This window comes from Glycine soja, chromosome 8, assembly GCF_004193775.1.
Source record: "Glycine soja cultivar W05 chromosome 8, ASM419377v2, whole genome shotgun sequence".
Taxonomy (NCBI): Eukaryota; Viridiplantae; Streptophyta; class Magnoliopsida; order Fabales; family Fabaceae; genus Glycine; species Glycine soja.
The window spans coordinates 3502468-3519781 of NC_041009.1; the positions used below are offsets into that span (position 1 = coordinate 3502468).

Genomic DNA, 17314 nt, shown 5'->3' on the forward strand with positions numbered 1-17314 from the left:
GTAATTATCTAATTTTTAACACTTAATCTTGTACCTTTTGGGGTGTGATCTTACTTTGATTCTTACAACTTAATTTTTACGTGGTTTGTATTTGAAGCTCGAGGAATATGTATTTTTTAGATTCCATCATTATCCAATTCCCATTACTACACATCCTTCGATCTGATCTTAATTCAATCCACTTGTTTTAGCATATCTATATTCATTCCAGTCATCCTCAAAGTACTAAGTGTGCCATAGACGGATATGAATATAATCACGTACCGTGATTCTTGAGATATGATAATATTTTGATACGTCATGATACTTCAATTTATGAATATCAGAGAAGATGTAGGCACTAAACTAAGATAAAAGGATTCTAACCTTAATTTAGGGAAACATGCTAAAGATAAAAGGATTCTCACCTTGACTTAAGAAAAAGGTTAAGCAAGATACTTCACATAGTTGTTCTAAATTAGATCGCCTTATGAGAAAATCTTTTCTAAAACAGATTTTAATAATTATTTTCGTGTTTTACTTTTTAGGATCATTTTATATTTTTTATTTATATTGAGTTATATTATTCATATAATATTTTTTTTATGATATGTACTAAAATAATGTCATTTATTTATTTTTCTATCTCACATAAATCATTTTATTTTTCATTTTTTATTTCTCTTTACTGTTCAAAAATTCTATACATTTATTAATAATTTCTTCTTTTTTTATCATATTATGTATTATTATTTTTATTCTTAAATTATTTTTCCCTTTTCTCCTTCGGTATGTAAATCCATTAATTAGGAGTGTAAAACTTTGTCCAAGACTTCAAGCGTCTTTTCCCTTTATTTTATTTACTAATTATAATATATAATAATATTAATACTGATAATAAGTCACTTAATATTATTGAAACAACACTGATGATGTGACAAAAGCTCAAGTTATTAAACTATCGAAGGCGAAGAAACATGAATAGTAAAGCGTCACTACAAAAAAAATATTAAATACTGGAGGTTATTTTGTGGAAGTTTTAGAAACCTCCTTAATTTATTAAAAACTACAATTTTTTGTGCTTAATTTGTGGAGGTTTTAGAAACCTCCTTAATTTATTAAAAACTACAATTTTTGTGCTTAATTTGCGGAGGTTTATAACCCCTGCTAATTAAATATTATTTTTCCACTCTTTTCTCTTTAAAATAAAATAAATCATGTTTTTGTCCGGCAAAAAAAAAATTATCTCTAAAAAAAATCACAAAATTCCAATTTCCCTCTCAAACTCTACGGCTTCCCTCTCCAAACCCCACACACACTCTCCAACTACGGCTTCCCCTCCTAAAAACATGAAAAAACTCACGGCTTCCCTTCACTCTACGTGCTTCCCGTGGCTGCCACTCTCAATAGGTAATGTAACATCCCATTTTTTCGTAAATAAAATTTTAGAGAATAATGATGTTTTATGATTAAATAAGTAAAGAAAAATAGTTATAAAAAAATAATGGTTTGAGAAAAAATAAAAAGAGTATTTTATTATTCATTTGATGGAGAATAAAATAGAGTTTCTTTTCTTTACAAAATAATAAAAATAAATAAATAGAGTAAATAATAGGTCATGAATACCCCTAATTATAAATAGCAACATGCTAGGTCAGTTTTCAGACTGACTTCTCAGCCTCTTCTGTCTACCAATTTCGTTTTTTTTTCTCTTCTTCTCCCAAAACCCTCTCTTTTTCCCGCAGGCCACCAAATCTGTCTCAGAAAAATGACGATCTTAGACTCATTCACCATTGGATCGTTATGACATTTAAACACCATGTTCACAACCCAATTCCGCAAATTCTCACCGTTGGGAATTTTGATATCATGTCTGATCTGAGAGAAATATCCTTCGCATTCTAACCTTTTTCTTTCCCGTAGAAACCCAGAGCTGTCTTGGTAAAACTACGATCCCGGTTTCTTTAACCGTTGGATTGTCATGAAATTTGGATATGTTGTTCGAAATTAAATTTCGCACGCTATGACCGTTGGGATTTGCGAGATAATGTTAGTGGAGGGAGAAAAAGGAATCACATGAAGATAGTCCAAATGAAGGCTTTGATCCCTTCTCCGTTTCTCTGACGTTTGGGAACTCTATCGGAGTAGTCGGAGGAAAAACTAAAGGAATCCTAGGGAACCGCTAGAGATGTCGCTATCGCTGTCGGAAGACACGTAAGTCCGCTTAAAGGTAAGGGATGAGTTATTCACAATTGGGGATTAGTGAGAACATGTGTAGGGTTCCTTAGAGATATCAATTGGAATGAGTTTTGGGGTGTTAAAACAATTGTTTAGAATTGATTATTTTTATTGATGGTCATTATGATTTAGTATGTGTGATACACCCTTGTATATAGTATATGTGACTAATTGTTTTTTCTTTTCTTATTTCAGCCAAATGATGCTTCAAGTGTTCCTAATACACCTTTGGATGCAAGAGGATCTTCTGGTGCTAGCAACCCTTAATTTGTTTATAATGTATTTTGGATTTAAAGTTTAGTACAAGACTAATATTACTTTGTTATGAATTTTATGTCATACTTTGATTTACAATAGGAATTTGAATTATAAATCTTTGAACTATATGTTATTATTTTGGTTATTGAAATATAATTTCTACGTCCTCATCATGAGTTTTTTTATTACATTTTTTTATCGATATCATAAGAAAATGAAAAATTGTAATACATGTAGATTATGAAACTAAAATGAGTATACAAAGTCATTATATACAAGAAAATAAGGAGAATTAGAAAATCAATTGTAAAACATCTATTGCTAGCATGATTTAAAAAAAAACTCTCCATAGTATAGTTTTAAAACCTCTTTTAATAAACCTCCACATTTAGCATAGGTTTAAAACCTCCTATAAAAAACCTCCATATTTAGTGTAGGTATAAAAATCTCTCCCAATAAACCTCCACAGTTAGCGTAGGTTTAAAACCTCCTTTAAAAAACCTCCACAGTTAGCGTAGGTTTAAAACCTCTACAAAAAAAACTCTGCAAAATATTCTCGATACCAGAGGTTTTCGAAAACCGCCGCTAATTGCTTGTGGCGAATATAACTGCGGAGGTTTTTGAAAACCTCCACAATTTATTTTGCGGAGGGTAAAAACCTCCACTAAACGAAAAAATAACCTCCATTATTTAACAGATTTGTTGTAGTGCGTATTCCATCATGCCATGGCCCCCTTCTACTTTGTGCAAAGTCTGAAGACACATAACTGATTTAAAGCACGTCAGAATAAATTAAGATTTCATTTCAAAGTCTAATTGGTTGACAAATGCTAACATTCATTGGTTAAAAAAAAATGTTCTCCTTTCACAAAATTTGCACGATAAATTGTACAAAACAATAATATGATCGAGTAAAAACAAAGGAAAACACTAGACACCTCCAAAAATGGAAAGAAAAAGAAATATTAAAATAAAAGAAGAGAAAAAAGTGATAAATATAATAATTGATGTAAGGAAAAATAAAAATAAAAATAAAATAAAGTTAAAGTTGGATGGAAGATAAAGTATATGTATGATAATAATAACCCCAAAACAAATAGTTGCTAAAACATTGATAGGAATTGTTGTGATTAATTAAGAGATATTGAAACAAACTTATTTGAATAAGTTTTACTGTAAATTTTATTAAAATAATTAAATTGAAAATAATGTAAAGAAGAGTGATAAACTAAGTTTTAAATTTAACCGAATAACTTTAATTTTCACCTTAAGCGCTTTAAATTATAAGCTTTATGGATATTCTTTCAAATAATACTTATTACACATAACATGCTGTTATCTAATGTAAAAGTCTTTGGGTTTGTATTGTGTGTAATTCACACGTTTACTTTGTGCTTACTGTAACTTGAATCAGAAAAATAAGACCGGAAAGGATTGAATTGTTTTAAACTAATTGATTATAGAGACTCTGATATCATATTATATGAATAATCTATTTAAAAAACTTAATTTTTTTAGTAAAGATGTACGAATAAATTATATATTTCATGTTAACGTGTGCCTACATTTCAAAGAAACGTGACTCAAGATTAACTTTAAAGAACTATATCAAATTCAGTGGAAATAGTAATACCCGGGTATTGGGTAATTAAGCTTGATTCAAAAAGTCATAATAGCGAGATTCTCATAACTTAATTTTGAAAGAAGTTTCAACAATTTGCAAGAGAGAATACGTGGATGAGATTATACAATCAAACGAGTGGGAGTCAATAGGTCAGTGAAAGCTTAATTAGTGACGCTTTCTATTGTAGTTAGGTTACTAATGTCTTTAAAAGTGATATTTTGAAATAGAAAGAGCAACATAATGCATGGACCACTATTTAATTGTTATATTGCGTCTGTCACTTCCACTTTATGAAATCATACGTGGCAGAAATTTTCAAAAGAAAAAGAGAATTTACGTGGCAGAAATTTTCAAAAGAAAAAGAGAACACACGCTAATTAGTTGAATAATCTAGTGGCTTATTAGCTAGCTTCATAGCTTGGCCCCATCAACTAAATCAAATTAATCTAGAAAGCCACGGAGTTTTTATTTCAAAACGAATAAATTCCTGAAGATTCATTCCCCTAATTTAATTTGACAAATTTGTAACGCAGTAATGCTAACAATGTATTATCACCTAAACGTCATGCATGCCCTCTCAAATATATAACATGTCCACGCACTCACTTATTTGGAAATGTAAAACCCTAATGCATGTGGGTTCCTCTTGCGCTTTAGTACCCACATATATGTTTAAATGCATGGCCTACCAATGCCAAGTTCGAGGCTATATATAGCACTTTTGCCTTTGCACTTTTCATTCATAAGCATTTCTAAGAAAATCCTTGCTTTCCTAGCAAGCTTACCAATACAATAGAAAAACATTATTTCGATCATTCCATTTCCATATGGACAAGCTCTTTTTCAACCACTGTTTCATTGGATACTGCCTTCTTTATTCTCTCTTGCTTGTGCATGGCAAACAATTGTCATGCAATGAAACCCCTTACCCCTCTGTGTGCAAGCATTACATTGAAACTACCAAAACATTATCAGCCCTAGATGCTTCACCTTCTTCATTCCATGATATGGCCCTTAAGGTCACCATGGTGCAAGCCATGGAGGCTTATAAACTTGTCTCAAACATGGACTTGAATAATTTCAAGGACAAGCGAGCCAAGTCTGCATGGGAAGATTGTTTGGAGCTCTATGAAAACACACTTTATCAGCTCAAACGCTCAATGAACTCGAACAATCTAAATGATAGGATGACTTGGCAAAGTGCATCCATTGCCAACCATCAAACATGCCAAAATGGTTTCACTGATTTCAACCTTCCCTCTCACCTAAACTACTTCCCTTCCATGTTAAGCAACTTGTCTGGATTGCTTAGCAATTCCTTGTCCATTAGCAAGGCTATGACATTGAGATCATTGTCATCATCACCAACGACCAAACAAAGTGGTGGGCGAAAGTTGCTTTCAGATGGCTTCCCCTATTGGCTGTCACGTTCAGATAGAAAGCTTCTTCAGGAAACAGCATCAAAAGCTGATGTTGTGGTGGCACAGGATGGGAGTGGGAACTATAAGACTATCTCAGAAGGTGTGGCTGCAGCTTCTAGACTCAGCGGGAAAGGGCGTGTTGTTGTGCATGTCAAAGCTGGCGTATACAAAGAGAATATTGATATCAAGAGGACAGTGAAAAACTTAATGATCGTCGGAGATGGGATGGGTGCTACTATTGTTACTGGTAACCACAACGCAATAGATGGTTCCACTACTTTTCGTTCTGCTACTTTTGGTAAGTTCATCGTTAACTAACTAGTGTATTCACATCATGCATGTCTACCTAGCTAAAATCTACATATATATAAACAAAACCCTAATCAAATTGTTCTATACTTGCTTATTAATTATCAATCAACTTCTAAAATTAAACGATGGCATGTGAATGATTTTTAATATTAAAAAATTATCTACTCATCATTCTTTAGTTTTTTCTATTTTGATCAGAAGATATAAAAAAAATTCTTTTCACTCTTCTTTAAATTCTTTAATATATCACTTGGTCCCATTGAGACAGGGACATGCACTAGTACTTATTTCTGTACAAGTTAGTGTTACGGACGATCATAATCAAAACTTCTTGTCATTTTCCTATGATATGAACAGAATAATCTATACTTTTCATATTTTCAAACAGTAAAAAGTAACTAACACGCTGGAATCAACAATAATAAACCGAAAGCATATATATAATTTCTTTATTTCAAAAGTACGTGATATATTACACGAAAGTGGTGGTCGAGATATTTTCACTTTTCACTTGACACACTTGGTGAAAATATCTCACCAAGTGATAGATAAAGACAAATAAAAGAGTTTTACTTTTGCATCTATATATAATATTTTTCTACCAACTCAAGAATTGTATTAAAAGTTAAAACCGTTGATTATTGTTGTAGCGGTTGATGGTGACGGCTTCATAGCTCGGGACATAACATTCGAGAACACCGCGGGACCTCAAAAGCACCAAGCGGTGGCTCTCCGTTCCGGCGCGGACCACTCGGTGTTCTACCGGTGCAGCTTTAGGGGGTACCAAGACACCTTATACGTCTACGCCAACCGTCAATTCTACCGTGACTGTGACATATACGGAACAGTAGACTTCATATTCGGTGACGCCGTGGCGGTGCTTCAAAACTGCAACATCTATGTGAGGAAACCGATGAGCAACCAGCAGAACACGGTAACGGCACAAGGAAGAACCGATCCTAATGAGAACACGGGGATCATCATCCATAACTGTCGTATAACTGCAGCTGGGGACTTGAAAGCAGTGCAGGGCTCTTTCAGAACCTTTCTAGGTCGCCCATGGCAAAAATACTCACGGACTGTCGTCATGAAGAGTGCCCTTGATGGCTTGATTAGCCCCGCAGGTCCACCAAATTCTTTCATATTCTATCTATTATTCTTTAATAAGCTGCACTATCTTATTTTAATTTTCACTTAATCACTTGTTACTATACTTCTTATCTTTTCAAAATTCGGGTGAGTTTAATATTTTCAAAAAAGAAAGAGACATGAGATAATGGCCTACTTATTAGATATGGTCCACAACCACACACCCAACAATGTCTTATATGGTAAGGTTAAGGACTTAATCCTTTTCAGCCACTGTATTGTGTTAGGAAATAATGTTAAATGATTTCAATAAAAAATAAGACAACAATTATTATTATTATTATTTTAAATTGATAATAATAAATAGAGAAATAATATGATAATTTTGTAATTAAAAAAAATAGTTTTGTCAAACTAAACAGGCTTTTGATCGATTTAACAGTTTTCTCTTACTTTTATCCCAAATTTTCAAAATTAAAATAGAGAAAAAAAAACCCTTAGTAGTACTATATCATAACTTGGATGGAAGAAGTCGGTACAGATTTAATATAATTTTTTATGAGCAAAAAAGAAATAATATTAAGAGAGAATATAATATAGTGTTAGGAATTGTTACTACTTACGTATGGTTGAAGGAGTAAAAGTGTTTGTTTGTTTGAACTGCAGGTTGGTTTCCGTGGAGTGGAAACTTTGCTCTAAGCACCCTCTATTACGCAGAACATGCGAATACAGGAGCAGGTGCTAGCACAGGAGGGAGGGTTGATTGGGCAGGGTTTCGAGTGATCTCCAGTACTGAGGCTGTGAAATTCACCGTTGGAAATTTCTTGGCTGGGGGATCGTGGATTCCGGGGAGTGGCGTGCCCTTTGATGAAGGTTTATGAATACTCTAAAGAAAGAAGGTGTCTGAAACGGATGTGTGGGGAGGAATTGTGGTTTCTTGGTTGTTTCCAAAACGGGATAACAGGTTGTTATAAAAGATAGCGAAATTAAATTGTCATGTTGGGTGTTTCCTTGAACAGAGGGTACACAAGTTGCTGTACTTTCCTCTTCCTTTGTCCACTGTCTGCATTCCTTTTGTCCAGGGATCCAACTTCGAAGGAGCTGGATCCGATCGATGATTCGATGATAGATGGTAGATAGGATCGAAGGAATATTGATTGGATATCCTCTACTTTCTTTCTTTTTTTAGGACGCGAAGAATATCCTGTATAGCTTTAAATAATTGTTTGTTTGTACAAAAAAATAATTATTTGTTGTAAAATGGCACCAAAATGTACGTGTAATTAAAAGTCTTTGATTCAACTTATTCCATCTTGTACAACTTAATTTGATATATATATATATATATATATATATATATATATATATATATATATATATATCTTTTATTGGTTTACAAAATTTATTGTATATATAAATAAATTTCTCAAAGCGATATAAAAAGTGTGTAACTGAAACATATAAGTTAAAAATTATTTTTTCTCCGCCACAAAATAACTTTTTTCTCTCTTCCGTGGAGTACTTTAAAAAAAGTCCTTTAATTTGTGCAAAATAACATCATTGATAATTACAATTCCTGTATAGGACCCACAATAAAACATCATTGAAATTTAAAAAATTCTAAAAGTACTTGGAGAAAATGATAATTAAAAATATTGCCATCGATTGGTGCTAATGTTAAATCCTATAGACTTATATGACAACAGCTTCAAAAGAGAAAAAAAAAAATTAACTATAAAAGGAATTATATATTCACCAAAAGAAAACTATAAAAACAGAAATACAAATATGTTGTAGCAAATTGAATTTATATTCTCATGAAGTAATTAATTTGAGGTTTGGTACGTAAATACTTTTACTGTAAAATGTTGGAAAACAAATTAAAGTGAGAACCACTTATCAATTAAGAGAGTAAATTTTCACAAAACTGGTAGAATTTTATGATCAGGTTCTTTGTTATATGTAAATTTAATAATTCACTATCATCTCAAATTAAACAAATCCTGCAAGAAGCTTTGCCTCGTCATTGGTTATTAATTCCGTATGATCCTATGGGTTTAATTGCTTAATGTTAACACGGTCATTGATTAATGTTTCCTTGAGGAAACTAGCTCACATGGATTGGTTAAACACAATTAGGTTGTGGTCCTTGGTTGATGTTAACATCTTAATTGTGGTTTGCGATAGTGCATGCTAGCAAACAGAATTTATGGAAGAACCAACTAATGAGTTTTGCTCTGAAAATACAACCACGCTAAGTCGAGTCTTTTTCTACAATATTTTTTTCCTGTCAGCCACCAGCATCAAGTTGTAACTAGCATATTTTTTTGTCTGATAATTATAATAATTAATATGATAATTATGTAAAAGCAAAAGCAAATTAAGGCGGGTGATAAGATGTTTAGAAGTTGAAGACCTTTTAGATATCTGGCCCACCTATCATTTCTAATAGCTGTCTTTTGGTCGATTTATCTTTAATAAACTACTTGAATGAAAGATTCCATTTAAGTTGATGTTGAATCAAACCGTGGGAGTATGATTGGAGGAAAAATAAAAACAAATTAAATTTGAAATGCCTAACTTAAATTAAAACTATACATAAATGTTGATTTTTTTTTATTAATTACTATATAAGCTGACTTTTTTATATAGTTAACATCATTTTACAAATTATTTGTAAAAAATATAAATAAAAAACAAATTACCTCTTCGGGACAGTTTCAGCCAACGAGATAGCTACTCCAAATTTTTACTTCTTTCTGCAATATGCGTTTATATTTTTTAGGTTTTTGATGATTTTTTAAAAAATACTTATACGAGAAAGATATATATGTAAAATAAATTAAGAGGATTGTTAGTAATGCGTTTATATCTTTATTAAATTCCTATAGATAAAAGAAACCATTTCAAACGTTTAAAAAAAAATACATTTTTTGTTATATTTTTTGGATTGGGCCTCTCTCCGGTTATTGGAATTTTCCAGTAAATGGTGAGGAATTTTTTGAGTATTTGATGGCCTACATTCAAGGATATACCCATATAGGTGTTTGGAGAGGCTTAAAATAAGTTAGAAATAGAAATGGATTCGAGCGCACATAAGATATGCCTTGGCCTGTGTACTTGATGTAATGCAAATAGTTCAATTTATTCTCCTCAGTACATGCAATGACGAGACTTGTGGAATTATTTGATTACGCTTTTATTTAAGTGGGCTGAGTCCTATCAAAGGGTCTAGGCCTATCCCGGAAATAAAAACTATGCACAGAGTTATATTACGAAAAAGGAAAAGCATGTGCATATATCTCTAATAAAGATTAAGTCATAGTTTGTTTGCAGTGGCAAAGAATTGAAAAAATGAGTCAAATAAAATTTATACTTTATGTATATTGATGCAGTTACTTGTTGGTTGATAAGTTTCCCTTTATCAATTATTTCACCGTTTGTAAGTTGGTGATTTCATTTTGGTTTGCAACTTAGATAGTTATAAATAAAAAAGGAATTGCTTGCATTATTTTTCTGTTACTTTTTTTAAATATTTTATCTACGATTGGTTGAAATTTCTTAAAAATAATTCATTTTAATGATTTTTACTTTTTATTTAATAATTTTTTCTTTTAATTTTGAAGCTCACTTAATTGATCGCCTAAAAGCATATTTGATTTTGCCAATAGCTTATTTTATTATAAACGCGCAGGAACCTTTTACTACAAATATAAGGAAAATTGATGTGAAAAAACAAAAACAAATCCAGGGGAAATTAATAGATGCAAAAATAGGTAGGTAAAATGAAAACATATGTTGATATTGAATACGAGTCGGAGAAAAAAGGTACTATATATATCTATTTTCGATACATGTACCGGGAATAAAGGAACCATGTCACAATTATTACAAATAGATGTATTGTGATATGTATATATATACAAAATATATGAAGACGAAGGTGTTTGTTGGTACGAATGACGAGTTAAATCCTAGTTTTTTCTGCCTGCTTGATATGGCTATTTACAAGCTCTGCATCATATAAATATATTGGGTCTTTTCTTACAAATGTATATTTTGTGATTTATCTTGGGTAGTCGGCAGAGTTATATTAGATGTTATTTTCCAAATACTAAAAGAGAGCAATAAGCAAAATTGTGTGGTCATATCAATATTATTGGATTGTATCTACATCATATCTTGATAAAGTTCGTCAAATAACTTAAAAGAAAATAGGATATGTATATTAGATTATACACCGTCATGCAGTAAGAAATTGAAACGTAGAATAATTTTGTTGAATTTTATAATAATTATTTTGAAAGTTATACTTATAATAATTTTTTATTGATTAATATTATAACTTTTTTACACTACTAATATACATATATATGTTTCAATAGATTGTATGAATTATTGTAAATTTTTTGATATTTTTCTTCAATTTCCATGGATAGAAAAAATGATAATTTAAATTATTAACCTTATAACTATTTTGGTTAAATTATAATTTTCATCTCTCATTAATTCTTTATTTACAATTTTGGTTTTCTTAATTTTTTTCCACAATTTTAGTCTCCATATTAATTTTACAAAATCCACAACTTTAATCTAATCCTCAATTTTGCACATATTTATTTCTTAAATTTTAATTAATTAAATTATTTTTTAATAATACTTTAAATGAGTATGTTAATTTTAGGACTTAATTAAACCAAAATAGAATAAATAAATATATGAAAAATTGAAAAATGAATCAAAATTATAATTTTTTTAAATGTGGCCATTAAAATTGTAAAAATAAAATAAAATTTGGAGAATTAAAATTACAAATCAAAAATTAATTAAAGGAGACTAAAATTATAATTTAGTGTAACTATTTTTTTGTTAAAAGTTGTAAGTTGATATTAAATATAAATATTAATAAAGGACATGTTTGGACATAATTTGATTCTCACAAAAATATTTTTTATTTAAGATTTTTCAAGAAACTAATAGTACAATTTTTTTCTTTAATATAATGAATAAATTAATTAAATAATAAGATAAACATAAGTTTCTTAATGTTCTAACTCGAGCAAACAAATATTTTCTATGTTCTTATTCATAAGATTCAAGATTGAATTGATGTTTATTTTTTTTATAAGATTTAATTTATTATGTTTATTTATTAATTATTTTTTAAATTAAAAATATATCATTAAAAAAAGATAAAAAAATATAATCATAAACAATTAGAAAATAGAAGAATATTAATGACAATGATAATATTAAAATATTTTTATAATTTTAGATAAATTTATTATTATGAAATAAATTAATATTTTTTCTTAATTTTAATAAATTAATTAACGGAGTTATATATATATATATATATATATATATATATTTCTAGAAGGTACAGATCCCTATGTGCGTCCCATGTCCTAATTTTAGTGTTGCGTTCATGACTTATGTGTATCTTGCTTTGTTATTGTTGGGGGGTGGGGGTGGTTGTTAAGTTTTCAGGTCTAGTTTACTTGTTGCAATTTAGGTTTTTTTTTTTTTTTTGTTTAAGTTTTACTAATATGAATTTTGATTCCCAATAAAGTTTCTAACATTTTTCTACTGATTTTTTTATTGGTGCTTTCGTAAACTATGAGTAATTTTAACTTTTATATTGATTATAATTATAATTGATATCAAAAATAATATTTTTTATATCGGTTAAGTAATGTTTTTTATATTGATTATAATTCACTCATACCAAAAGTTAAAATTACTAATTTTTAGTGAATAATTTTTAAAGTCATCTAATTTTGATTTATAATTTTTTTAAATCACTTAATTTAATTAAAAAAAATCGTTTTATTGTGAGTCTGTGACGTTTGTCTAATTAAATTCAACACTTAAAAAAGGGACACTCTCAGGTTATGTATCTTAAACATATAACTCTTACTATTCGAATAAACCAACAAACCGTTGTAAACCAGTCAATGCAAGGATAATTAAAATGTTGCATCCATCAAAATGAACTTTGGTAAAATGGATCACTGTAATTTAGTGACTCCAGAACTTATAATCAACTAGCATTTGTGAAATGGTTATGGTTCAACATTGGAATTGTGACACTATAGTTTTGCATCAAACTTGTGAGGAGTCAGCTCTTGGTTTGCCTATCCAAGGTCAATCATTCATGAATCATAGCTGGTGAAAAGATATGCGTGCATATATAAAGACAAGAAATTGCATATGTTTGTTTACATTTTATTTAATGTAAGAAGACCTTGTTGGGAAGTATAACAGCATCGCTAATGAATGTTGTTTGTGTCAGGGTCGACCCAATATTAAAACAATTAAAACCTAAACTTTAAGTTTATAAAAAAAATATTTATTATTAATTTTTATATAATAAAAAAGTCACATATATTAGCAAAAATATCACAGTTAACAAAAAAGTTCAATATATAATTCTTTTTTTTAAAATAATTATTTTAAGTTTCTCTCATCTTGGATCGACCCTTGTCTGATCACATGATATAACATAACCAGTGTTTTGTATCATACTAGGACTTATGTGTGCTGAATTTCCCATCAAATTATTATAATACGGTCCGAAAGGAGGAAATGTAGTTATAAGTCATTTCTTCTCACGCGATTTTCATGTTGAAATCCTAGTAGAGCCACAGGAAAATATAAGATTATTCGGAGCATATAGCTATAAGAAATAATCGCTTAATTGGTCTCATGTCTCAGCCTCACATAGGTTTTCTACTATTATAAGTCACGATGCAATGAAACTGCATTAATGTTTATTTTTTGGGTGAAGGCGAAAGTAATTGTACAGGAGCAATCTCAGGGAACTAAAAGAGCTGTTTAAACAGATTGTATCTGCTGGATGGATCCTATATTGATTAGGCCAATACAATCAATCAATTTCACTGTATAAAACCAATACAAGCAAGTTTGGCCCCATTGCAGGAACCAATCGACTGGCTAAGAAAGGGTCATTTCCATTTGAAATTTTCAGCTACGAATTTATTTATTTTAAAAAAAAGGAGAAATTGGAGCTATAGATTATAATAAGACATTGACTTGCAGAAATAATTCATGTAACATTAATTCAAATTAAAACCACTCAGGATCTGTCCCTTAGCTGGCGAGGAATGCTGAGAGTGAAGAATATAGAAGGGGTGACTCGAATAAATTTTGCTAGTAAATTTCTCACTTCATATCCCTTCCTCTGAAAATATTTTTGCCCTACCCATAACTAGCTAAAAATAATGGATAGAATATATGTCTTTAAAAGTGAAGTTGTGAAATAGAAAGAGCAATGCATAATGCATGGACGACCTTTATTTAATTGTTATATTCTTCTGTCACTTCCACTTTTTGAAATTCTACGAGGCAGAAATTTTCAAAAGACAGAAAAAGAGTATCTACGTGTCAAAAAAAGTGCAACACACGCTAAGTTCAATAAACTAAGATTCGCTTGACTGGTTCAATTAAATCAAATTTAGAAAATTATGGCGTTTTTATTTCAAATACTGATAAAAACCAGAAGATATTTCCCCTCTTCGATCATTTTAATTAATTGATACACGAATTATTTATAATTTTATAAGTTCTATTAATATTTTTTTTTTTATTTTTTCTGTTAATTTCTTTATATTACATCATAAATATTATTTTTTTTATTCTCTTTAAATGTTAGATAACATATAAACAGGTGTTCATTAAACATATTTTAATCAATTTGACGAATTTGTAACGCTCTAACGCTAACCATGCATTATGTTAACTTATTGACCTACCAAGTTATCTCAGGTACAGAAAATAAATAAAGAATTTAAAATAGAAGATAAAAAAATGTAAGAGATAAGATAAAGATGTGAAAGAAAAGATAAGAGATTTGAAGATAAAAAAAATAGAAGATAGAAAAGATAAAAGATTCAAAAATAAGAAAAGTAAAAGATAAAGGTGAAGATAAAAAGATAATTCAATTCAGAATATAAATATGTTAGAGTTTAACATGTCAAAAATTACTTGTGATGCAATGTTAATAATTTTCTTTATCTAATGATATCTCTGTTTCCACTCATATCTATTAAGATATTTTATCTTTAATTTCTCGTATGAAGAGTTTAATTTATCTATTTTTTTCTCCCATTTTTTTTTCTAAAGATAAAAATAATAAATCGTATTAAAATTAGATATGCATGAAATAGGCTAAACGAATATCGATCTATTTCTAGTAATGATTTCATTTATATATCCTTTTTCCCGTCCTTTAGAAAATAACAATTTTTCAATGCATTATCCCTTAAACACTATATGGATGACGAGACCATAGTAAACAATTAAGCACAGAAAAGAGCAGTAGAAATAGAACAAGATTGCATTAAATGGATAATAAGAAAGAGTTATATTATAAGAGTTGGCATAATGGGATTGAGGGTGCGCGCTAAGCCTAAATTATGCGCGTTAAGCGAGTTGTCCAATCCTTCCAATTTTTTCTTTAAGGTTTTTTCTTCTCATTTTTGCATCAATTTTTTTTCAAAGCATTTGAAATTTTATTCTTTTAATTTCTAGTAATATAAATCTGCAAAGATATTAATTTTATTATTATTTCATTAAAAATAACAGAAAAGTAAAGAAATTACAATCATTCTTAGTGAAAATTGATTATCAAATTAACTCAAATTTTACCGTTATTAACTCACAAATTAAAACATTTGTTTGTCTTCAAGCAAAAGACAAGTTGTGAATGTATGGATGCATTAGATATTTGTGAATCTCTTCAAACCTTTCAATGATCGTGAGTTTGCATTTGTCTTGCTCTTGTGATGGAAGTAGGAATACACATTGAGATGAAAAAGGTTAGCAAGTATTAACATTAATATATTTGATTCAAAATTACAACATATTTAAATTAAAATAAAATACAAATAATTTATTGAGTGAACATAAATTTAATTCTTATATTTATTATTTCTATATTTTTCAAGATATAATAATTAATTGGATCTTCAATTGACTATTCATATTTAATAATAATAATTAATAACTTAAAAATTATTATATTTTTATATTATTGATATCTAACACAAATATTTCTAATTAAAAAAATCTTATAAGTTAGAGTTTTAAAATATTTTATATCATTTTTCAGAAATTAACATATATATTATGAATGATACGTGTCACTTGAGTTTAAGTTTAATTTAAAAATACATAATTAAAAATGTCATTTTATAAATATTTTTATTATAGCTAGCAACTCCAAGTTTAGATTGTTTGTAACATTGCTTCTGAATAATTATATAAATACTAACCTATAGAAGTGTTTGCAGGCTAGTTTGGGCTGATTTTGACCAAATTCAGAACCCAACCAATCAAATTTGATCGGTTTGATTTGATTCAGTTTTTATAAAAAAAAATTGAAATCCAACTTAACTCATTCATCAACGGTTTGGTTTGATTCGGGTCAACAAATTACCCATTTAAATTTAATCTTTTTTTTCTTAGAATTATTATTTTATATCATGATTCATCCAAATATCCAATGCAATTAACACAATTTTATCAAATGTATGAAAATAGTAAAATTAATTCATTTAATACTAGTAACATAATATTTTAAAATAGACTAATAAAAATTAAAACAAAATATTATTCAAAGAAATTTATTATAGTAGTCTGAATCGCACATATTTTCTACAAATTAATTTCGCTCCAACCAGATTTTTTACAACCAAATTTGCTTAAACAAATATAAAAAATATGATTCATTAATATTATAAAGATGACAACAAAAATAAATATGAAAAAAATAAAACAAATAATAATGCACTTAAAAATAATATCTTAGGTTCTAACACTATTAGTCTAACATTTGCCGTCTCAACACTTGAAATCTCAATATTAATAATATTTAGAGTAAAACCAAATGACTTTAAAAAATTTGTTTGATTTTGATCGAATTTATAAATCTGAATTCGTGATCCAACCCGTACATGAGCAATTTTAATCTGTTCGATTTAATTTTAACTCAAATACATAAATAACTTAATCCAAATTGTTCGAATAGATTTTGGTTAATTGTAAGTGACTCATACCCATAAACACACCTAATAAACCTACTTAACATATCATTAATTATTATTTCTCTCATTGTATTTTTTTTTAAGTCTGCTATGTATATAATGAACCGTTAATAATAGACAAAATAACTAATAACTAAATAGTTAAAATAAATAAGTAAAATTATAAATAATTCTTAATAGAAAAGTTTAAAATATATATATTTTAAATGTATTTTATAAAAATATTTAAAAATTGTTTATCCGTGAAAGACACCGGTCACGACACTGGTTAATTTATATATAAGCTGATTTTAGTTTTTGGAAGAAGCTTATTGAAACATTTATCT

At 28.8% G+C, this 17314-nt stretch overlaps 1 protein-coding gene across 1 annotated transcript; it reads left to right on the top strand.

Moving 5' to 3' along the window:
* The first annotated feature begins 4834 nt into the window (after positions 1-4834).
* On the top strand, positions 4835-8227 carry LOC114421206 (pectinesterase-like). Its single transcript, XM_028387040.1, has 3 exons — positions 4835-5818; positions 6483-6956; positions 7588-8227. Exons 1-3 carry the CDS (start codon positions 4927-4929, stop codon positions 7800-7802), a joined length of 1581 nt encoding a protein of 526 aa, XP_028242841.1. The 5' UTR covers positions 4835-4926; the 3' UTR covers positions 7803-8227.
* The last annotated feature ends 9087 nt before the right edge of the window (positions 8228-17314 follow it).